Source organism: Lynx rufus, unplaced genomic scaffold, assembly GCF_022079265.1.
Source record: "Lynx rufus isolate CCGP_SWC_20201006 ecotype Redwood Valley unplaced genomic scaffold, mLynRuf1.p SCAF_7, whole genome shotgun sequence".
In the NCBI taxonomy this organism is placed as follows: domain Eukaryota; kingdom Metazoa; phylum Chordata; class Mammalia; order Carnivora; family Felidae; genus Lynx; species Lynx rufus.
This window is the reverse complement of record NW_025814889.1, coordinates 34,255,725-34,277,285: the sequence shown is the minus strand read 5'-3', so window position 1 is coordinate 34,277,285 and position 21,561 is coordinate 34,255,725. Positions and strand designations below refer to the sequence as shown.

The window sequence follows — 21,561 nt, the reverse complement described above, 5'->3', positions numbered from 1 at the left end:
AGGTTGCTACCTAAATTTACAGGTGTCAGATGATACCTCTGATGCCCCTTGGTGAAGTCCATCAGTAGGAGCAGAGCCTTTGAGTTACAATGACACCTTGCAAAAATCCTCCCTGCTGCAATTTATATCTGATCAATGATCTCAAAGCACTTTACCTGAACTCCCTATCAGATGCCATCTTCTCACTGAGGCTATGGTGGGGCCTGATAGGAGGAAGTAAGACCAGCAGGCACATGGACTAGATTCTAAAAAAACAAGATTTGCTCCAGACTTCTATGAGCTGAACAGAGGTTCTGCTGTGCCAGAGAAAGGCCAACGGTGATCATCACAGTAGTGATGGTGAATACTTACTGAGCCCTGGTGAAGTGCCACGTGGCACAAGGCACTTCACATGAATTAGGTCACTCAGTTACACAATAACTCTAGGACTCCAGGATATATTAATATCGTCATTTTTACAAATGAGGCCACTGAAGCTTAAAACGGTTGGATCATTGGTGTGAGAGGTCAGGATTCCCTCTGGTGTCCGCACCTGTCATACCGTGCCCTCTTGGATTGTTCACCAACAACCCAAGAATTCTTCAGCCACTAGCAGCTGTCAGGGTGGCAAACCCAGGAGCAAGATCATGACCAGTCTCCTGGCTGCCTGGGTCTAACTTCAGAAAGTGGATACTGGAAATCTGGGCAGGTCCTACTGTGAATGAAGCAGGCTGCTATGTCAAACAGCACATGAAGTTCTTAGATGGTTTAAGGGAAAATAGGGAATCATGGCTTTCATTTTTAAACGAATCCACTCATAATCAGAGAGTCCACTCCTAGATCCCACCCTCTCTGACAACTGTGTAAACATTATACTGCTAAGCAGACTGCTGGAGAAGATGTATGTTGTCCAGCAATCATTACATGATGAACATTTAATCCATGCTAAAAGCAGTATCCTGCTCAGCAATGGCTCACATTACTGCCTCCACTGGAGAAGGGATAAGGGAGAAGAGAGGGAACGGTCAGGAATTTCCACTTATGTTGGTGAGTCTTGAAGGAGGGGCTTTTCCTTGTTGTGTTACTCTGATGGAGAGCAAAGCCCCTTTGGGCTGGCCTGTCATCGACTTTTGGGGAGTCCTCTGTAACCTGGTTGTCCCATCTGGATGGAAAGGATACCTGTTTGCTCTAGTGCTAACTTGTTCTTTAGAGCCAGCAATGTGCAAACAGTTGAGGACTTCAGCAGATGGGTACTGCACAAGCCATCTTCATTGCCTGGGGCAAAGTTTTCCAGACAGGCAATCAGGGAAAAACAAAACTAAAACCATAAAGCCAGTTTTCTTTTGTCTTCAGGCACCTGTTCTGTTCCAGAGAAAAGTAAAAGTACTATTTCCAGGGTCTCCTTTGGAAGATGCTTCCCCTCCCCCTCCCCCAATCCAAGGAAGGATCAAGGAGCTAATTAGGTCTGGGCCAATAGTCTCTGTGCAAACTAAACCACAAAGCAGCTAAGACTCACCTAGGGGGTTTGTTAACAAACAGGTATTCCTGGTCTCCACCCCAAGCCCACTAAATCAGCTGCTCCAGGGGAGGGTCCAGGAATTACGTTTTTACCACATGTCCCAGGTGGCACTTATTATCAGGGAAATTTAGAGCAGCCATCCTTGGTCTTTAGACCACAGCATTACCTGGGAACTTTTTAGAAATGCAAATCTTGGGTTCTACCCCAAATGACTGAATAAAAAACAGCCCAGCAATCTTTGGCTTAACAAGCCCTCTGGGTGGTTCTGATGCCAGCAAAGTTTGATCAGCACCGCCCTAGGGCCAAGCCAAACCCAACTTGTGGCACTTAAACCAGCCGTTTAAGGAACCCAATACAAGAATCACTGGCCCTGCCCCTCCTCGTGAGGGATACCCTGTATTGTGCTTAGAGCTACAATGCACTACGGTGGTGACAGTAGAGGTGGCAATGATTTAGTGCTCCCTGGGCACCATGAACTGTGTCAGTTGTTTTATTTGATTTCATCCTCATAACAAACCAATGAGGTGCAGTGTTCTTTGCAGATGAGGAAACCGAGGCACAGAAAGGCCAAGAAATGTGGCCATAACTACTACGTGGTAGAACAAGGCTTCAAGTACAGGTCTGTTTGACTCCGATGTCATGCTCTGAATTATGATACTGCAATGCTCCCCCAAGCAGACGATGAAGTTAAGAGTTCTTTAAACTTGTCAAAAGTGAGTTCCTGGATTGGACCAGTGAATTCCTTAAAACAGTCATTCCTCATCTTCAAGGAAGGTCTGAGGGCTGAGAATGCACCTAACTCTGCTTGGTGCTGTAGGGAAGATGGAGAAAATACATGATACACTGTCTGCATCTGATCACTGCCCTCAGGGAAATAAGACAAAATCTGTGGCTCCTCCCTCTGAGCAATTCGGTTTAAGAGACCGTTTTTTCACTCTGCAAAGAGCTAATGCCACTTGTTGCTGTCGAGTTTGAGACACAGGCACCATTTGGGGCACCTGGCTGGCTCAGTCGGAAGAGCATGTGACTCTTGGTCTCGAGGTCAGGAGTTTGAGCCCCATGCTATGTGTAGAGATTGCTTAAGTAATAAATAAATAAACTTAAAAAAAAAAAGAGAGGCAGACACCATTTGATGCAGACTGATTTCATATTCTTCTATCCTGCCTTTCCTATTGCACCCTGCTACATGTGCCACGGTGTAGCCTTCCTGAAATGTCCTTGCTACATACTGCTGCCTCGTTCCCTGTTAGTTTACAAATCACAGTGGAGGAAAAATCACAATGGCAGAAAAGCTGGCTGACCACACTCACCCTGAGGCTAAGCTATTAGGTCTGCAGAGAGTGGGCTCTCCCTCATCGACACAGAGCAGGAACACATGCTCTGTGGATGTTCTGCGTAGAGATGTAGTTGTGTGACAACAGTGTGTATGTGGTGATGGCTTCTGAAATGCAGGTACCCAGGGGGAGGCTGCCCAACAATGCACAGAAATGCTGTCTCTGAGGCCAGCCCAAGAAGCAGTTGATCCAAAGTATGTGTGAGGTGGTGGAATGCAGCTGTAAGTAGCTCTGCCCAGCAGACACCCTAAGAACATTCCTGGAACTTAAAAAAAAAAAAAAAAAAAAAAGCACTGCTTTCTTTAACCGCACACATTCCCTTCCTTACTCATGGCAACAAAGAAGCATCCCGCTGGTGTCTCAATGATAAGGCAAAGCCTGGAGAGGTGATGTGGCTTCCCCAAGACTGCAGGGTGAACTGGTGTCCTCACAGAAGCCCCTAATTCCAACCCTGAAGCTTCTTCTACTGAACCACCTGCCCCTCAACAGCACACTGCTTTAGGTTTCTGTTGTTCCCTTGTGGAAGTCCTTTCTCTTCCAGTAAATTTGCAAACAACACCTGAGGGCAGGACCTGGGACTATTATTTATTTTTTTTCCCTGTTACCTTTTCAATGAAAGACAAAGTGTTAAGGCCATGGTAGGTGTTCAAGAACTACCTGGGGCGCCTGGGTGGCGCAGTCGGTTAAGCGTCCGACTTCAGCCAGGTCACGATCTCGCGGTCCGTGAGTTCGAGCCCCGCGTCAGGCTCTGGGCTGATGGCTCGGAGCCTGGAGCCTGTTTCCGATTCTGTGTCTCCCTCTCTCTCTGCCCCTCCCCCGTTCATGCTCTGTCTCTCTCTGTCCCAAAAATAAATTAAAAAAAACGTTGAAAAAAAAAAGAACTACTTACTGAATTTCTGCATTAAGTCTGATGGGTTGTGTTCTTACCAGCTAACAAGATGACGAGAGGGAACTGCATGGAAAGGGGGAGATCAGCAGGGAGAACAGGAAGAATCCTGGACTGGGATCCAGGAAACCTGAGTTTGAACCTTAGTCAATCCTTGATCCTAATATTAGTCCCCATGTGTTTCCTTAACCACAGAGTGGTAAGATAAACGTTCTCGTCTACTTTGCAGGATTCCTGTGAGGATGACCAAGTGAGGTGATGGATACAGAAGTCCTTTGTAAATACTCCAGCGCCATGCAAAGTAGTAATAAAAGCAACCACCATCAACATGCACTTACATGTGCCACATACTGTTTTAAACCCTTTATACTATTTAATCCTCACACCAATTCTGTGAGGAAAGTACTCGTATTGCCTTCATTTCACAGATGAGGGAACAGAGGCATAGGGAGGTTGCTTCACTTGCCTAGTGTCACACAGCTGGTACGTGGCACCGATAGTCTGGCTCAGATCCCATGCCGAGGGCACGGTGCTGCCTCCCCCCACAAGCAGGACAGTATATTCATCTGGGGAAGAGGCTGCTATGGCAAGCCATGGGCATGTTGCAGCACACGAGAAAGCGGGGCCAGAGCTCCCGGGCACAGGCTGACCTGCTGGCCACGTCCTCCTCTGCGCCTTTGTCCAGCACGCTGCTCAGGTTGTGCTCAGCCTGCGTCTCCTCGGGCACCTCCTCCAGCTCCTCTGCCTGTTTCACAGACAGGCGGTAGTTCTCCAGCTCAATCCTTTCAGGAGTACCCCTGAGTCTCTTAGCAATGCTAGGCTCTTCCAGGCCATTCACACTTGAACCTGCAAGACAAGCAAAGCAGCAAAGTTCTAGGACAAGTGAAGGGAAATGAATACATGCGGTGGGGGACAGAGAAAGTGCACGGAGGGAGGGGGCACTGACAAGGATATCTAAGCGACCAAGGGAGCCACCACTCATTTCAGTGAAGGAGGGACAGGCCCTCCATGAAGGCCAGGGACCCAGACAAGGGACAGCTTGAAAGTCAGTAAAGTCACAGAGGCCAGGAAAGGACTGTGGGCTGGGAGTGGCAGCCCTTCCCTGAGCAGGAGAAACAAAAGTCAGCCCCTAAAGGGGGGGCGCAGGCTCAGTCTCCTCTGTCATCCCTGAACCCAAGCCCAGTGGAGGGAAGAGGTGGTGGTGACTGTGGGGGAGGGGGTAAAAAGGACTTGGGCTAGATGCTAAGGAAGATCTTTTCACTGATCCAGCCCCTCTAAAGTGGCTTTCATGGAGAAGGTGAGTCTTGCCAGCTGCCCCCCACCCTAATGACCCAGGACCCAGTCAAGGCTCATGCCCTGCATCTGGCCAACCTGCAGAGGTGTCCAGGCCAGCTGCCTGCAGGACCTCTCACACTATGGAAGTGTCTGTCCTGTCATGATTAGATTCATGGTAAACATTTCCTATTTAACAAGAACACATAGGTGATGCTGTGCCCCTTCTGCTGCACAGTTAGGAGGAATATTGTCAGGTTGCCTCATTCTTGGTGATACCAGCTTGACTGCTTGGGTATGGTGGTGCCCAACCATCTTTCTGCTGTAAAGAGAGGATTTCCCCCTTTGTAATTAATGAGTAATCCATGGGGTCATAATGTAGAAACCATGGGACTATCCTGTTCCACTATACTTTCATCCAGTGGTTTTTGTACCAATCCATTGATGAGTGGTGATTTAAAAATTTTTATCATTCCTTCTCCACTGTCATTCTTTGTAAAGAACTTTTCCCATTTCTCTGAGTACCACCATGACTCATGGATTTTGAAAAACTTAAATGTTGTATTTGACTACTATGTTTTCTTACTCTCCTTTAACCTAGAAGTTTCCCTGTTTCCCCCATTATTATTCTTTTTCATGTACCTTTTTATCTCAAATTTGGTCAGAAGAAGCCCACCATATTTATTCTTTAATGTCTTCACTGTAATGTGAAGCTTAGAGTCAGACGATGTCTGTAAGCTTAGAGTCAGACAAATCCAGGCTAGACACCTGACTCCATGAGTGACAAGCTGAAGGATCTCAGGAAAATTATGTAACTACTGAGAGTGCATTTTCTGATCTATAAATGAGGACAACCCTCAGCTCCTATGATTATTATGAATGTGGAATGAAATTATATACATATATATACAAGTATGTGTACATATGCCAAACCTGTGTGCACTCCAAACCTATTGTCTTCCTCTTCTGCTTAAACCCAGCACATGGGCAGGATTCAGCAAATATGAGTTAAGTGATGTAACTGATGCCCAGTAACATTCTTAGCACCAGTTTGTGTTGTATCCATTTGCTCTGGATTATGAACAACAGTTACTTGACAAAGATGGGAAGGGAATTCTGGGCAGAGGGAACAGCAATAGCTAAGGTACACTGACATGCAATGGCAGCTTGGTATTACTAGACTTTCTGGTGGCAGTGTACTTGAAATGGTAGTGAAGAGAAAGAGACTGGGGTGAGAACAGAGCATGCACGGCCTTCGGTGCCATTCTAAGATCTAAGAGATAACACTGGGTTTTGGTAGGCAACATCATACCAACCCAGTGTTGAGTGACAGGTGGCTTATCAGGTGAAGGCCAGAACCTCTGTAATGAAGGACTAAAGTAAAGGGGTAGGAATATTGAATTAGTAATATCTGTGACATAACAGGTGTGCAGAAAATCTTCTGGAAGCCTGGCACTTTTGTTGTGTACAATGTTCTCAACCTCTCTGTAATATCATTAGAAAGAACATTTTATGAATCCAGGTAGTCACAGAATAAAGTCTGAGTGCATCTACTGGATTATCAGTTTCTTCCACCAAATAGCATCTTTCAAGTTTACTAGAGAATCTTTACTGAAAAGCAAAACCCAGGGCACGTTCATCTATAAATTCAGGTAAATGTCTAATGATGGAGTCAGAGCATGAATCCTTGGGCTCACTAGGGCCCTGTGCAACGCCCACCTGTCCTAGTCTTTGCAACTCCAGTTGGGGCATTTTATACATCCCTGGCCCATTGCCCAAAGTATAAGCTATAATGCTGGATCAAAGCATCTGGACGATTAGGAAATATGTGGGCTTCAGGTAATAGAAAAAAGAGACAGGGAGCACAGCAGGTGGATGCTGCCTCAGCATCCTTCAAACCAACCCCCTATCCCTGGCCCCTGGAGTGCACAGGCTCCAACTGCACTGGTTCATCATTTCCAAACATCAGTCTTCCTGTCCTCTGTTGCTCCTTCCCTTCATCAAAACCCAACATGATAAACATGGGAAGGCTAAGGATCCCCTGACTATAATATCAACTGATTCTTTCCTTCTCATCATGTATTTTTGACAAATGCCCTTAAAACAGAACGCAGACAAGAAAGTGAAATACACGTGAAGCCACTACCCAAGTATAAAGTTTTGGGGAACTCCGTAGATAGAGAATAAAAATCAGTATTTCTTTTAGCTAGGGAACAAAAAAATAGAATAAGAACTACCACTTCAGGGAAACAAACAACCAACACTCATCAATTCAGATCCAAGCAATTTCAAGGTAGAGTGAACAAACACACTCATGCAGAGAAACACTCAATACGTGATGTCTGTTTTTAGTGGGTAAAAACCATACTCTGTGCCAGAAATTCTACCAGAACCTTGAGCAACAAAGCAGACTAAAACACTCTCTACTCTTAAAGATCTGTGGGCTAGTCACAGAAGAGACAGTCCTGCCCAGGAATCATTTCAGTATGATGTGTCAAGTATCATGGCTTATGCATGCATGTGGTGCTATGTGCATACATAAAAGGGCAACTCTACCCAGAGAAGTCAAGAAGATGTTCTGGAGGAATATGGAGGTTGCCTAGCCAGCTTTAAAAAAAAATTCCGTAAGGGGCGCCTGGGTGGCTTAGTCGGTTAAGCGTCTGACTTCAGCTCAGGTCATGATCTCGCAGTTTGTGAGTTAGAGCCCTGTGTTGGACTCTGTACTGACAGCTCAGAGCCTGGAGCCTGCTTCAGATTCTGTGTCTCCCTCTCTCTCTCTGCTCCTCCCCCACTCACACTCTGTCTCTCTCTCTCAAAAATAAGTAACATTAAAAAAAGAATTTTGTAAGGGAGGTAATAGCTGGAAATGAGGTATCTGAAATTCAATTCAGAGACATTAAGCAACCTGCCCAAAGGTCACACAGACAGTGAGCAGTGCAGCCAAGATTTGAATCCAAGGAGGACAGCATTACTTCAGAAGACTACCATGGCTGTCCCTAGGCCTATGATGTGAAGAAAAGAAAAGGAAGGAGTGTTTCCACAGAGTCCTATTCTGCTTTCCCCCTTGGGACTCTTCACCATTCTCTCCTCCCCACTACAGTTTTCAAGAGGAAGGGCACAAAACTTCATGAGAGCATCTTAGAGCACAGAATCTGGCATTTGGGAGGACATTCCATCCTCCTTGAAGAATTTCTATAAGCTCTGGAGTCCTCAAAATGCTATGGGGAATTAAAAAAAAAAAAAAGAAATCAACAAAATTAGCATGGTTGGTTCTCTGTGCTAAAGCAAGGGGCTTTCTTCTAGATTAACCAGACGGGGATGATAAACTAAGATCTCAAAGGAAGTAACAGTGGAGGACACCTGGGCAGTGGCTATAACACTGTGACAAACACAGAACTTCTCCCTCATCCCCTGGATCCTCCCTCTCTCAACAACAGAAGAGCTCGAGGGAGCAAAGACTGTAGGAGAGCAGATGTAAAAATAGCTGACAGATGCTGGTTTGGCAAGTCACTGTGTAACCAGTGGGGTCAGGCTGGCTGGCCCAGGCCCACCTGGCCTCTCCACTTCACATGCCTCAGTGCAAGAGCAACTATACAGGGACTTTCCAGCTAAAAGTGGATGAGAGATTTGGAATAATTTCTAAGGCTGAGTCTTCACTAAGTCAGGGCAGGCAGATCTCGGGTCATTGGAGGCCAATTCCAGCTTCACACATACCAAAAGGAAACAGCTCCCAGAATCTGGGTCGCATCCTAAATAGGAAAAAGGCACTGGGCCTGACCTAACGGCTCTGTTTTGGAACAGTCACTGCCTGCATGAGCTCCATACATCATCCTGAAAGAAATATTTTTCCTAACAGGACAACCTGCTCTCAGCTGATGTGCCACAGCTGCCAAAAGCCTTTATTTGTGTCTGTCTGATTCCTGAAGGGACACGAGGGATGTACATGACACTCTCGAGGCGGGCCTTCCCAGTCCTCAGCAGGCAGCAGCGCCATTCCCCCTTTTCCTCCTGCAGTGGCAGCAATGCCCTATTACGAGGTGGAGCCAGATGCATAGGACACTGCAGGACTTTGGGCAACTGTGAAGGGTATCACCTAAGAGACTGGAGCAACTGAGGGGATGCTCTCCTTCTGCCCATATTCACTTCTGGCCTGTTTCCCCATTCCTTTTCCTTTCCTATAAGCTTGGGAAAGCTTGAATGAAATCTGAAAGTCTAAAAAGGACTTAGGAAAGGCACAGTAAATTGAGATTGATAATTGATTTTCATCATATTCCCCATATTTAGAAGTAGAATGGATGCTACGGTTCATTCACTCAAGCATACACTCAACAAATATTTATTGAAAAGCTACTTCTAGCCAGGCACTGTGCTAGGTGTTCAGGCACACCAGTGGACAACACGGGCAAGATCTCTGCCCTTGGGGAGCCTGCACTCTGATGGGCTATGGGTGTCACATATCTGTTAAGAGAAACCAATGATTCAAGGTGTCAAAAGGTTTCAACTGTGGTCATGTTCTAATAAAATGGCCCTGTGATTTGCAATGATTAGTATCATTTGAGGAAAAAAGTACTCTTGCCATTTTGATATACAGAGATTTTTCTCTTAAGGATGCTCTCTCTTATCAAAAGTTACTGGATATTTTTGTTGCAACTTCTTTTTTTAAAGAAGGTCAACTAATTTCAGATGGCCTTCTCAAACATTCATCCAAAGCCTTGCCTGTCCACAATCCTGCACAAAGGAAAGCACCAAGTCATGAATTAGGTCTGAGCTATAAGGTCTCAAGGAGGTGTTAAGGAAAATAAAGTTTCCTGAAGAAAATTACCAGGCTGGCAGTACAAATCTAAATTCGTGGACCCAGTGCAAAATCTGTCACAGTGACTTTTATGTTACCTGATTGTTCACTGGTCTCAGAAACATTCACAAAATCACCCTGGGAGATTAGGGTGTCCCTCCTCATACAGAACCCCAACCCTTATAAGGCTACAGGGGGAATTTGTGTCTTAATTTTGTTTTCTCCCTGCTCTTGTTGGAAATGATACAGAAACTACACTCTCTCATGTTTCCTCATATACTGGGAAATAAGGATGAAACCATCTGAAGTGGTGGCTGGTCTAAAATAGAACCACCGTCCAGCCCAGAGAGTTTCTCTCTGTGGGACAAAGCCTGGGTCTTGGGCCCTGCTTCCTTTTGGAATGTATTAGGCTGCAGCTGGACCCCAATGACTTGAGCAGGGCTGGTCATAACACAGTAAATAATCACCGTGGGTATTAATCCACTCTTTCCATCATGCTTTGAGCTCAAGTTCCCATATGAGTTGTTGGCTTAGTAGCCTGAAAAGCAGGCAGAGCACATACCATGCAAATTGAGTGCCATTTTGGCTTTCACCTGCCTTAGGGACTTCCTCACTGCTCTAGTCAAGCTGGACAATGTGATCTGGTATCTGTGGGAGAAGGACTTTGGCCTGTGTTTAGGATTAGGATGTCACTCCCAGCCTAGAACCCAATCTAGGGAGGAAAGATTTATTAGGGCTAGATAAAAGGCCCTACAGTTTGTAAAAGGCCTTTCTTTGCTTATTATAAGGTGCCTGGGACCACAAATTTGGGCTCTCCCCCTCTTTAGCTCCTCAGTTCATTTGCCTTAGTAGACTCTGCTTGACTGGGCTCACATTTTTACACCTTTTACAGAGATTTCTCATTCTCTGCACTAAGCACTTTGCAAGCATTGCAGCTGTACATGGAAAAGGACCCTCTTGCTTTGGAGACCAAAGAAAGAAGTTTCCAAGCCACTGTTAGGGCTAGGTGGCTTTTGCCCCTCTACCATCTAGCCCCCAAGAGACTCTACTATGGCTTCCTACTAGCAAAGAATCTGCTTCTGAAGCAGGTGATGAAGGAATAAAGACAACTACCTGTGTCAGGCACCGTGACAGGTATGCTACACACACTGGCCAGTGACTGTCACAACACTCTTGTCAAAACTATTATTACTATTATTACACTGAGGGTCCTGAGTCTCTGTGATGTTAAGTAATATGCCCAAAGGTTCAAATGAGGCAGATCCAAGACTAAACCCAGGGCTGTGTTACTCTGCAGCTTGGGCTCCTTCCATTAAACTATGCAGGGTAGAATTGTTAACAGCCCCTTACTCATGAACTATTTATTCTTCAATTGGGGTAACTGTATTTTTATGTGGGCACAGAGAAAAGTAGGTTATGTGGATTCAAGGGGAAGCTCAGTTGCTCTGGAGACATTTAATTACCAAGAGTTGAGAAATTCTGTGCTAAATATTACATGACAGAAGCCAAGAAGGGAAAAACCCAACAGGGATCAAATCAGAACAGTGTCAGAAAATAAAACACCTGCATGGGAATGGGGGCTCATGCAGACTGGAATGCTGTCTCTCAGGAATGCCGAGGGCACTTGCCCTCCCTTCATCAGGGTACTGAGGGGCCCTTTCTCCACCACAGCTCTTTGCTCTTCATCTGTGTGATTCCATGGAACTTTTACCCTTAAGTCTGTTTTCTAATGTTAAATTATTCTTCCTGTTATTACAGTATCTCCCAAAGGTGCCTTTTGGCAGATGGAAGTCCTGGTACACGTCATTATATGTGGCCAAGGCAAAAAGGTTTGTTTTAAGGTATATACCTGACTCTTCCTTACAAAAATTCTTACCAGTGCATCATATAGCTCTCTTGATAATATAATTTTCATGTGTTGTACCGTCTCACAGATAAAACTCAACTTGATCCTTGATAGTCAACTGGGTCACCCTACTAAAATAGCTACCTCTTTGGTGTTGGAAGTTGTGAGCATTTCTAAAGCACAGGGGTCTGGTTGTGTTTTCTCTTAAGTCTCATGAGAGCTGTGCTCTAGCTAATATTCTACCTTCCTTATCTGGCTGTCCACTTTCACATACCTGAGGGTGAAATATCAGAAGGGGGTAACTGTTGTGCAATGGGCCTTGAGCAAACTATTTTCACGTATTAGTTTATGTATATGCCTCACCACCCAGGAGATTCTGTACATTTAACTATATATAATCCATCAAATCAATCCAATGTGGAGCTGATCTCCGAAATCATAAAAGGCAGGTAAAGAGAAGGATGGTTCAACAAGGTAAGTCAAGACCATCCCTTCTCTTCTACGTCTGCCTATTGCTACCTAATTCTGCCTACTGGATCCACCTCTGTCCTCTTGAAGGGCTCTTTCATGCATCTATCTCCTGTTCATGGGGCTGAATGTACCCCCAAACCAGAGGCTCTCCTAGGGAGTGGAATTATTCCAGTCATCTTTGTGTTTCTGGTGCCGACTGTTGTGTCAATAATGTGTTTTGAATAAATGACCAAGGTAAAAGTTCTAACCCTGTATCTAAACTAGAATATCAATTCACTGTAATTTTAAGAAGTTAGTTGAACATACTATGGTCTCAGTTTCCTCATCTTAAATTTTTTTTTAACATCCATTTATTATTGAGAGACAGAGAGAGACAGAGCATGAGCATGGGAGGGGCAGAGAGAGGAGGAGACATAGAATCTGAGCTGTCAGCACAGAGCCTGACGCAGGGCTCAAACTCACAAACTGCAAGATCATGACCTGAGCTGAAGTAGGATGCTTAACTGACTGAGCCACCCAGGCACCCCTCAGTTTCCTCATCTTAATGCAGAAACTTTAAGGCCTCTGTGGAGAGCCCCGAGAACAAATGGGAGATACCACCCTGTGAAAAGGGTAAGTGTACCAAGACAGCAACTGTTCCCTTAGCACCTGGGAAAGGGAAATTCCTATGAAGTTGCCAAGGTCTTAGAAGACCTTGCATTAAGACTCTGAAAAGAGACTATCTCAAATAATCTGATGTCCAAAAGTAATGACTTCATTCATTTCACAGTAGAGAGTGGGTTAGTTCTAGCAGCAGCTTAGAACTGCTTCTAGTAAGACCAGACCCAATAACAGGCCAAAAAAGAGAGGTGCAAAGGCACAGAAGTCTGCATGCAAGGCACTCCAAGCTGATGTGCTTTTCTCAAGATGCCAGGTTTAAATTCCAATCCCTCCTACTCTACTCCAGAGCAGAGTGCCAGTGGCACTTCAGTCAAGAGTGTATCCAAACCTGGCTCTCAGGTGGCTGACACATGGCCAGTTGCTCAGCCAAGAAAGTGATTTTCAACTTCTCAGGGCTTTACCTATAATCAGACTATCAATAAGGACAAACCCACATCCCCATGAAAGCCTCTTCGAAATAGGTTCTCTCTTAAAGACACAAAATCTCAAACAGCCATTCCTTATCTAGCCAAAGATATATTTTTGGAAAGGAACTAAAATCCCGTCCAGCAATGTCTACAACTACCACTTGATACTCATATTTACAACGGTTACATCTTTGTTTTCATTTGTTAGAAGGTCACGGAGACTGCCCTGGAGAAGAAACAACAGTGCTGGGGACAGAGGCTCTAGAAGGCTGATGGAATGGGGCACACTGACCTGGACTCGGAGAGTCCCTGCTAACGAATGACGCTGTAGCATTGGCAGCAGGTGGGGGCTACGGTCCTCTGGGCCCCCATAAAGTGCCCATCCGTACACTGATTCCAAAAGAAAAAATCAGACCCTTCCCTCCTGCAAATGGGTCATGAAGTGGCACTGAGGACTACAGGGGATGGAGGTTGTGGGTCAAGCCAGTAGAGATGCAGACAGTCCCTAGGACCATGTGTAACCCTAATTCTGCCTAGGATAAGGCTAACTGACACCTGCTCAGGCCTGACTTTTGGGTTAGGTGTTAACAATTTACTTTAATGTAAACCCTATCTATGATTGTTTTCACTTTCATTACTATGGTGAAAACTCCCTAGGGTATCATGGAATTAGTATGTGATTTCACATCCCATCCATGCAGGCCGAGAAAAAAGCAATGCCAAATTTAGCCAAGCACTTGCAGAGACTTAACAATGCTTCAAAAGAGCTGGCATTCGGTGCATGCAGGCCAACTCACCCCAGACCATTCCCCTAAAGACTAAAGAGAGCCAAACCCTTCTTACTGTTCTGTTCCCCTAATCTCTCCCCCCAGTCAGATCTCCCCTTCCCCTAAACCTCTGCTGGTTAGAACATATCCCAATGGGCCTTCTTGTCCTAACCCCACAGGACACACAGACCAGAGCGGGAGACCATCAGCCAGTCAGTAGAAACAGTCCTAATTCATTTTCTCACTCCAATTATTCCAGAATTTTCTGGAATTCCTACAAATGATAATATGTGATATTCCTATAAAGCTTTTAAATAAACAAGTTTCCATACATTTTAGCTTATTTGCTTTTTACAACAACCTTATGAAATAGAGAGGAGCAGGCTCTATTTTTTTTTTCATTTTATAATTTCATATGTTAGGCTCCGAGAAGGTAATGACCAAAGATGACAAGGATAATAGGCTGCAGACTTGGAAGTCAAATTAGAATCTTTTGTTATCAAGATCTATGCTTGTTCCATTTAGACCCAGCCCATTTCTCTGAGGCTGTGGTCTTCCCAGAAGGGTAAGCACATTCTGAGGGTGCGGGGACAATTAATTCACTGGAAAAAACACTAGACCTTCATTCTTTACAAGTTTTTTTTTTTTTTTTAATGTTTATTTTTGAGAGAGAGAGAAGCAGAGTGTGAGCAGGGGAGGGGCAGAGAGAGAGGGAGACACAGAATCCGAAGCAGGCTCCAGACTCTGAGCTGTCAGTGCAGAGCCTGACGTGGGGCTTGAACTCACGAACCGTGAGATCATGACCTGAGTTGAAGTCACACGCTTAACTGACTGAGCCACCCAGGCACCCCTAGACCTTCATTCTTAATTTATTTTTTACCCTGCCTTCTAAAATGTTTTGTAAATGCCCAATAGCAAATGCAATGTTAGTGGGGTACCGGCATGTACATAAGTATACATATTTTGGAATGTAGGTGTTCATAATTTTCACAGGGGGAGGCAGAAAAACTTAGAGATACTCCTGTAAGGCTCCAACATGGTCCTGCATCACCTTCATTATTCTCACACTCTTTCCTGATCTCCTACTGGGAACAATAAAATTGAGGTTAACTGCATATCAATGTCATGCCATTTCTGACTTTTTCCCTCAGGTATGATTTGGCAATAGCTGGAGACAGTTCTGGTTGTCATGATCTGGGGAGGGGGGTGTACTGACATCTAATGGGTAGAGGCCAGGGATATTGCCAAATATCCTACAATGCACAGGACACTCTCCACAACAAAGAGTTATCCAGCCCAAAATGTCAACAGTGATGAGCTGGAGAAGCACTGGACTAGAATTTTTTTTTTTTTTTTCAACGTTTATTTATTTTTGGGACAGAGAGAGACAGAGCATGAACGGGGGAGGGGCAGAGAGAGAGGGAGACACATAATCAGAAACAGGCTCCAGGCTCCGAGCCATCAGCCCAGAGCCTGACGCGGGGCTCGAACTCACGGACCGCGAGATCATGACCTGGCTGAAGTCGGACGCTTAACCGACTGCGCCACCCAGGCGCCCCAAGCCTAGAATTTATATCAAACTATTTCTAATCTCCCACCAACAGGCCACCAGTCCACCAAATATTCTGACTGTGGCTTGACTGGACTGAGTGCATTAAGAACAAAGAGTAGTGAGCTCATGAATCTTCATCTCTGTTGCCAAGGTAAGACATCTTGACCAACGGAAATGCAATATATGAATGGCCAACTGAAAACTGCCATGCTGAACAGACAGCTCTTGGCTTGCTGCCCGCAGAGAGGAAATCTAGGGAAGATGTTCAGATTGCTGAGTGAGGAGCTAGTTCTCATGCACACACTGATCAGATGTACAAGTCGTTGCATGAGACACCGGGACTTTCATCACCCTATGGTACACCTCCACTTACAAAAGATGACCTTGCTCACCCTCAGCAATGCCACTCAAGGACAACTTACCCATACCCCCATACTGTCCACACTTATCTTACATGCGAGCCCCACGATTAGGCCAAAGTAGGAATTAAAGGAGACTTCTCCTTTCACTCACTTTTAGCTAGAATAGTCTGTGACAGACACATTATGGCAGGACCTCTCAGTAAACCCAGGGAGAAAACTAGGCTTGAAGACACAATGTGGCAAAACGTATCTTCTTTCTCTTTTTCCACTTTCCAAAAACATCTTATCTGTGAGCTCTAGGAGCTCCCTATCCTGTCATGCCTTTCCAAAGCTGTGTCCAAATGTGTTCAGGACACTTCTTGAAATCAGTTCTGTGCCTGCACCAAATTTTAACCAACAGGGCAAAACCAAAATTGTTCACCCGGAATGATATGTATATTTAGTCCAAAGATTTAAAATCAGTCATTTGACATGTGAGTTGAGTCCAAAGTAGCCCAAACTTGTGCAGGTAAGAACATCCATGTTTCTCTGACATCACAGGTGACTCTATTCAAACTGTCGGTACAAAAGAGGCATAGAATCATCTCTCTCTTCCCTCATACCCAAACTCTACCCAGGGTCAGGGCAAGGTAATTTCCTATGACGACTGTGAATGATAGCTGTAAAAGCAGTAAGAATGAAAATGTCAGTTCAACCATCCTGGAGCGTTTTAAAGAAGTATAATAAAATGAGATAGTAGAGCCAGAGGATAAGCAAAGATTTATAAGTTAGAAGCAGTTTCACTGGGGTCCAGGGAACAACAACAATAAACATCCCCCCCCCCCCCCCGGGCCAAACATAATTCTGTCTCCTCCAGGTTGTCAGCAAGGTATGTTCCCATTTGGAGGGACATACGCCTGTTCTGGGCTTATTCATGCTAATACAACTTTAGGCTTGATTTTATCTGTAATGAGCAAAGATAGCTGACATGGAGAAAACAAAGAAGGAGTCCATTTCATATTATTTACAGTCAATTCAGTGATTATTATTCTCTCCCTCAAGTTTTGATGTTTTCCCCCCCTCACACCTCAGTGATAAAACCTTTCTCTCTTTAATATAGTATCTTCCCAAAGGCACACTCCTAGCCCTGGGATCACGCCCAGGAAACTGGAGGATGTATATCTCTCAGAAATAATCCAAATGCACACTCATTGATTTATATAGCACATTCACACATGTTTACAAAAATCTTATTTGCGGAGCTACACATAGTGTTTTTCCCTTTTACCAAGTACTGACAAGGTGAGGTTACAGAAAACAGATGAAGGGAAGCTGTATGGCATAGTGTGTAAACAATGCTCTTGGATCTTCTGCATGGATTCTATCCTGACTCTGTATCGACTGTTTATGTGGCCTTGACCAAGTCTGTTCGACTTCTGTGTGCCTATTTCCTCATCTGTAATATAATACTTCCCTCACAGGCTACTGTGAGGATCACATGAATGCTATACATAAAACTCCTAGACAATGCTTAGTACATATAAGTGCTAGGTTATTATCGGTTATTATTACTACTATGTGTCTTCCTACATTATTTTCTATGAGTTAGTACATAGACTATGGTAAATTAACCAGTATTCATCACATGGGGGAAACAATAGGAGTTAGCTTCAAGTTTTAATCTCTTATTTTTATTTGAGTTAAAGACTTTCGCAGAGAAGGGGCTCCCTTGATTATAAATACAGACAGCTCTCTGGTGCAATATTTTCAGCAGCATGAAGGATGGTTGCTAGCTATCAGCAATAGATCAAAGCCTTTAAGACTCTGGCTGTTAACTCCTACATACTATCAATTCCCCGTTACCCCAGATGCCCAATGCTGTCTACTTCTACAAAGCCCTTCACTGAGATTTGGATAGCCCTGGAGCCACCTTCCCTGCACCCTGTGTCCCAATGTTAACTAGGCTTTTGTACCAATGCTAATTCCCCAAGAAAGGTGAACCAGCTAAAAGACAGGGAAGTAGCTGGTTTAGAGTAATTCACATTAGAGTAACTCTAGGAGAGAATATTTACTTTTATTTTTATTTATTTTTTTTCAACATTTATTTATTTTTGTGACAGAGAGAGACAGAGCATGAACGGGGGAGGGGCAGAGAGAGAGGGAGACATAGAATCGGAAACAGGCTCCAGGCTCCGAGCCATCAGCCCAGAGCCTGACGCGGGGCTCGAACTCACGGACCGCGAGATCGTGACCTGGCTGAAGTCGGACGCTTAACCGACTGCGCCACCCAGGCGCCCCAATATTTACTTTTAAAAGAAGAACCTACTAACTCAAGTAAGTCTTTTGTTGGTAAAATGGTGGGAGGGAAACTTTATAGTTGGTGTCTCTCTGACTTAGTTCTAAAAACACAGAAACAATAAATAAGCTGTTGGGGCACTTGGGTGGCTCAGTTGGTTAAGCATCTGACTCTTGATTTTGGCTCAGGTCATGATCTCATGGTTCGTGAGTTCGAGCCCCACATCCATGTCAGGCTCCAGGCCCTGCACTGACACTGAGGAACCTGCTTGAGATTCTCTCTCTGCCCCTCTCTACCACTTGTGCATGCATGTACTCCCACACTCTCACTCCCTCTGTCTCAAAATAAGTAAATAAACTTAAAAAAAAAAAGAATGAATAAGCTGTTATAATCCTATTATAATCAATATCAGCTATTCACTGGTTATCGGGTTGAGCTCAGTCTAAGAAACCCCCTATGAGTTAACTTTTAGAGACAAACTCTTCTCCCTAAGGTTCCAGATAGAGTCTACTTAATCATACTTTTTAGTTTCAGGTTTGCTTTCTGAGCAGCTACCACATGTTAAGAGGATTACCCTCTCTAGAATGTACTTTCATAGTATTCCTGGCTTTATTATAACCTTGAAAGAACATGAGAACTGAATGAAAACATATTTATTTAGGCCTTTGCCAGTGAAACTGCTCTGGTTTTGTCCTATGTTTGCTGAGGAAACCAAAACTCACTGAGGTCCTGAGTTTTCTGGTGCCTTATGTCCCTGCCTGGTAGTGGCGGTCTTTAGTAACTGAACTTGGGGCCCTTACCCTTTTAGCTGAGTTCACCTTTTTCAGGGACTTGGCTTTAGTAGAGGCCCAGTAATACTAGGACACAGGGTACAGGGAAGGGAGCTTTTGAAGCTTAGAGAGGCAGAGAGCCCTGGGTGTAAAGTTCTTCTGGTAACAGGTGACTTACTATGAAATAATTACTAAAGGCCTACGATCCCAGGCAAGGACCTAAAAGAAATCAGGCTATACTATGAAACAGTGACAAAATGGAAATAATGCTGATATTTGACAAAAATACAGAATAAGGAATTCAATCACTTAATAGGTACATTTGGAACAGTTTCATATGATTAATGTATAATCACAACAAGCTAGGTAAGAAAGAATAGAGGTGAAGAAAACATACGAGGCCAATAGAAATTCTGATTCAGTTGTAAAAATTTTTCTACTAATTATCCTAGGATGGCCCCAGGAGACTCTGTTCTATAGCAAGGCAGAGCTGGGGCCCTGGACTCCCTTTCTGTTGAAATGTGTTCTAAAACTCCCCCTTTTATGCCAATGAGGGGACCCTGTGAGGGGTGTGAGCCTTCTTCATATTTTGGGAGCTCTCGGACTATACTTGTGCGTACAGGTTGGGAGGAAAAGAACAACATCAAAGCAAGGCAAGGTCGAGTTTAGTTAGCTTGAGTTAGGGTTTGGGCGCTGGCAGTGACTCAACCTTTTGCCCATTGTCCTTCCTGGAGGCCCATAAAAATGCCTCAGAAATAATTCAAAATGTTCATAAACTACGCAAAGCGACGTGGAAGCTGACCCACAGGAAGTAAAAAAGGAAACAGTGTGCATGTGGCTAGTGAAACCTGGAAGTAATTGAAGGAGAGTCACTTCTGCTGGAGCCCCGCCTCTCTTCTCAGGCATATGGAAGGTGTTTCTGCGCAAAAGCCTACCCCGTCCAGAATGTAAGTGTTGAAGAGACAAGGAGCAATTGTGAAGAAAGAGCTATCAGGAGCCAACATACACAGCCGAGAATTATGGGCAGTGACGAGACAGAGAGAGGAACACAGCCCCATGGCCTAACCTAGGCAGGGAGTGCCAATTTGACTTCCCTCCCTCTCATTTCATTATGACTAATCTACTTGTTGGCACTTGCTGGATGCTTGGCTGGGTGTGAGTTTCAAGGTAAGGACTGGTTTTGGAGTCTCCATGAGGTTTTGGAGCCTTGAGAAAGGGACTGGGATTCAGGGAGGATTCTTCCTGAAATCTCTGTCTGGCTGCTATATTTAAGACAGGCCCACATGGGCATTTTTCTTCTATTTGTACGTCAAGGGGGACACTTGTGGGACCTGGGTATGACATGGCATCATTTTGCCCTATTTTTCAGTATGAAAATAGAGTGGCCCATTTTCATTGCCTGTACTGCTTCCACATCTACACCAGAGGATCCCTCATAGGGAGTATCTAAATTAGGGACATCTTCAGGGAATTTATGAGAAAAAAGAGAATGGATTTCAAGAAGTTTCAGAAAGAAACTGAGACCCAAAGGGAATTATTCAGGGTCTTCAAAATGGGTGGCACGGAATCACATCAGGTGTCAACATCTTCTTGTTAGATGCCTTAGGACACTGTTCTGAACAATGTTGGCTCTCCTCCCCTTTATTACTGGGGCACGGAAAAGGCAACAGAGGCAAAGGTCAAAAATTTGAAAATTATTTACATATATTTATCCTTACTGATTCTTAGTCAATTTATTAATTGTTGCTTATTGCATTCCTCATATCTCAATTCTTTTTCTCCCAGCCTTTTTCAGGCACCAGGATAGGGACTGACTCATTTCAAAGAAAGGGGAACAACAGATCATAGACTTGGAGGTGGGGGTGGGAATGAGCAGGCCAAGAGAGGCCACTCAAACTCTCTGTGGGGATAAATTCTGAACCAGCCATGCTCTGAGGATTACAAACAACGGTGTCTGACAGAACTTTAGGCTCCCTGACAGGGCAGTCTGGTAATCTAGAATGCCAGGAGAACCCAGCACTGTGCTTCTCTACTCTGTGGGTAAACCTAAGAACTCTAGGTCCTAAGCAGACTGCTTCAGAGTAGAGGAGGCCAGGAAGGCCTTTTTAACAACAGACACCCAATTCCCTAGAGCCCAGTGGGAGCAGACTTGGTGCTGAGTACTCCCTCACCAGCTGCCCTCTTTTGGCCCAATTTAGCACCAAAGGTGGGCTGTGCCACTGTGGTCCGTATGCCAACACTGCATAAGAGGCCATCACTGCTATGGTCACAGCAGTGTGTGTGAGAAGGGCCCAGGTTCATTTCTCCAGGCTTGAGAGTGAGTGGCCAAGCAGAACTGGATATCCTAGCTTAGTGTCTAGGCCACAGCAAAGACAGAATGAGAGAGACATCAGCTGGGGAGAACAGAACAAGAACCTTCAAAGTCACCAGGAGTGAGGTCACTGTGCCTTAGGCAAAAGCCTCAAAGCAGAGGAGAGAAACATAACTACCCCAGTTCCCTATAGCAGTCTGCTAGAGTCAGGAACAGGAAAGGCAGGCACCTGGCTCTGTGTCTCCACGGCAGACATGGGCTCAGTGTGTGTTTCTATCCCTCCATCTGCTCTAGTCCTCAAGTCCCTCATGCTGGCTGACTGGATGTGGGGCACAGGTGGTGTCTTTCCGCTCTTTTC

The 21,561-nt window shown here is 44.8% G+C and overlaps 1 protein-coding gene across 1 annotated transcript in view; it reads right to left on the bottom strand.

Annotated features, from left to right (window-relative positions):
• The window catches only part of MICAL3 (microtubule associated monooxygenase, calponin and LIM domain containing 3), a 120,606-nt gene that overhangs the window by 47,209 nt on the left and 51,836 nt on the right, over positions 1-21,561 (bottom strand). Inside the window, exon 20 of the mRNA XM_047066980.1 lies at positions 4,369-4,564. Within this exon, the coding sequence (XP_046922936.1) occupies positions 4,369-4,564 (196 nt within the window). The remainder of the gene's footprint in view (positions 1-4,368; positions 4,565-21,561) is intronic.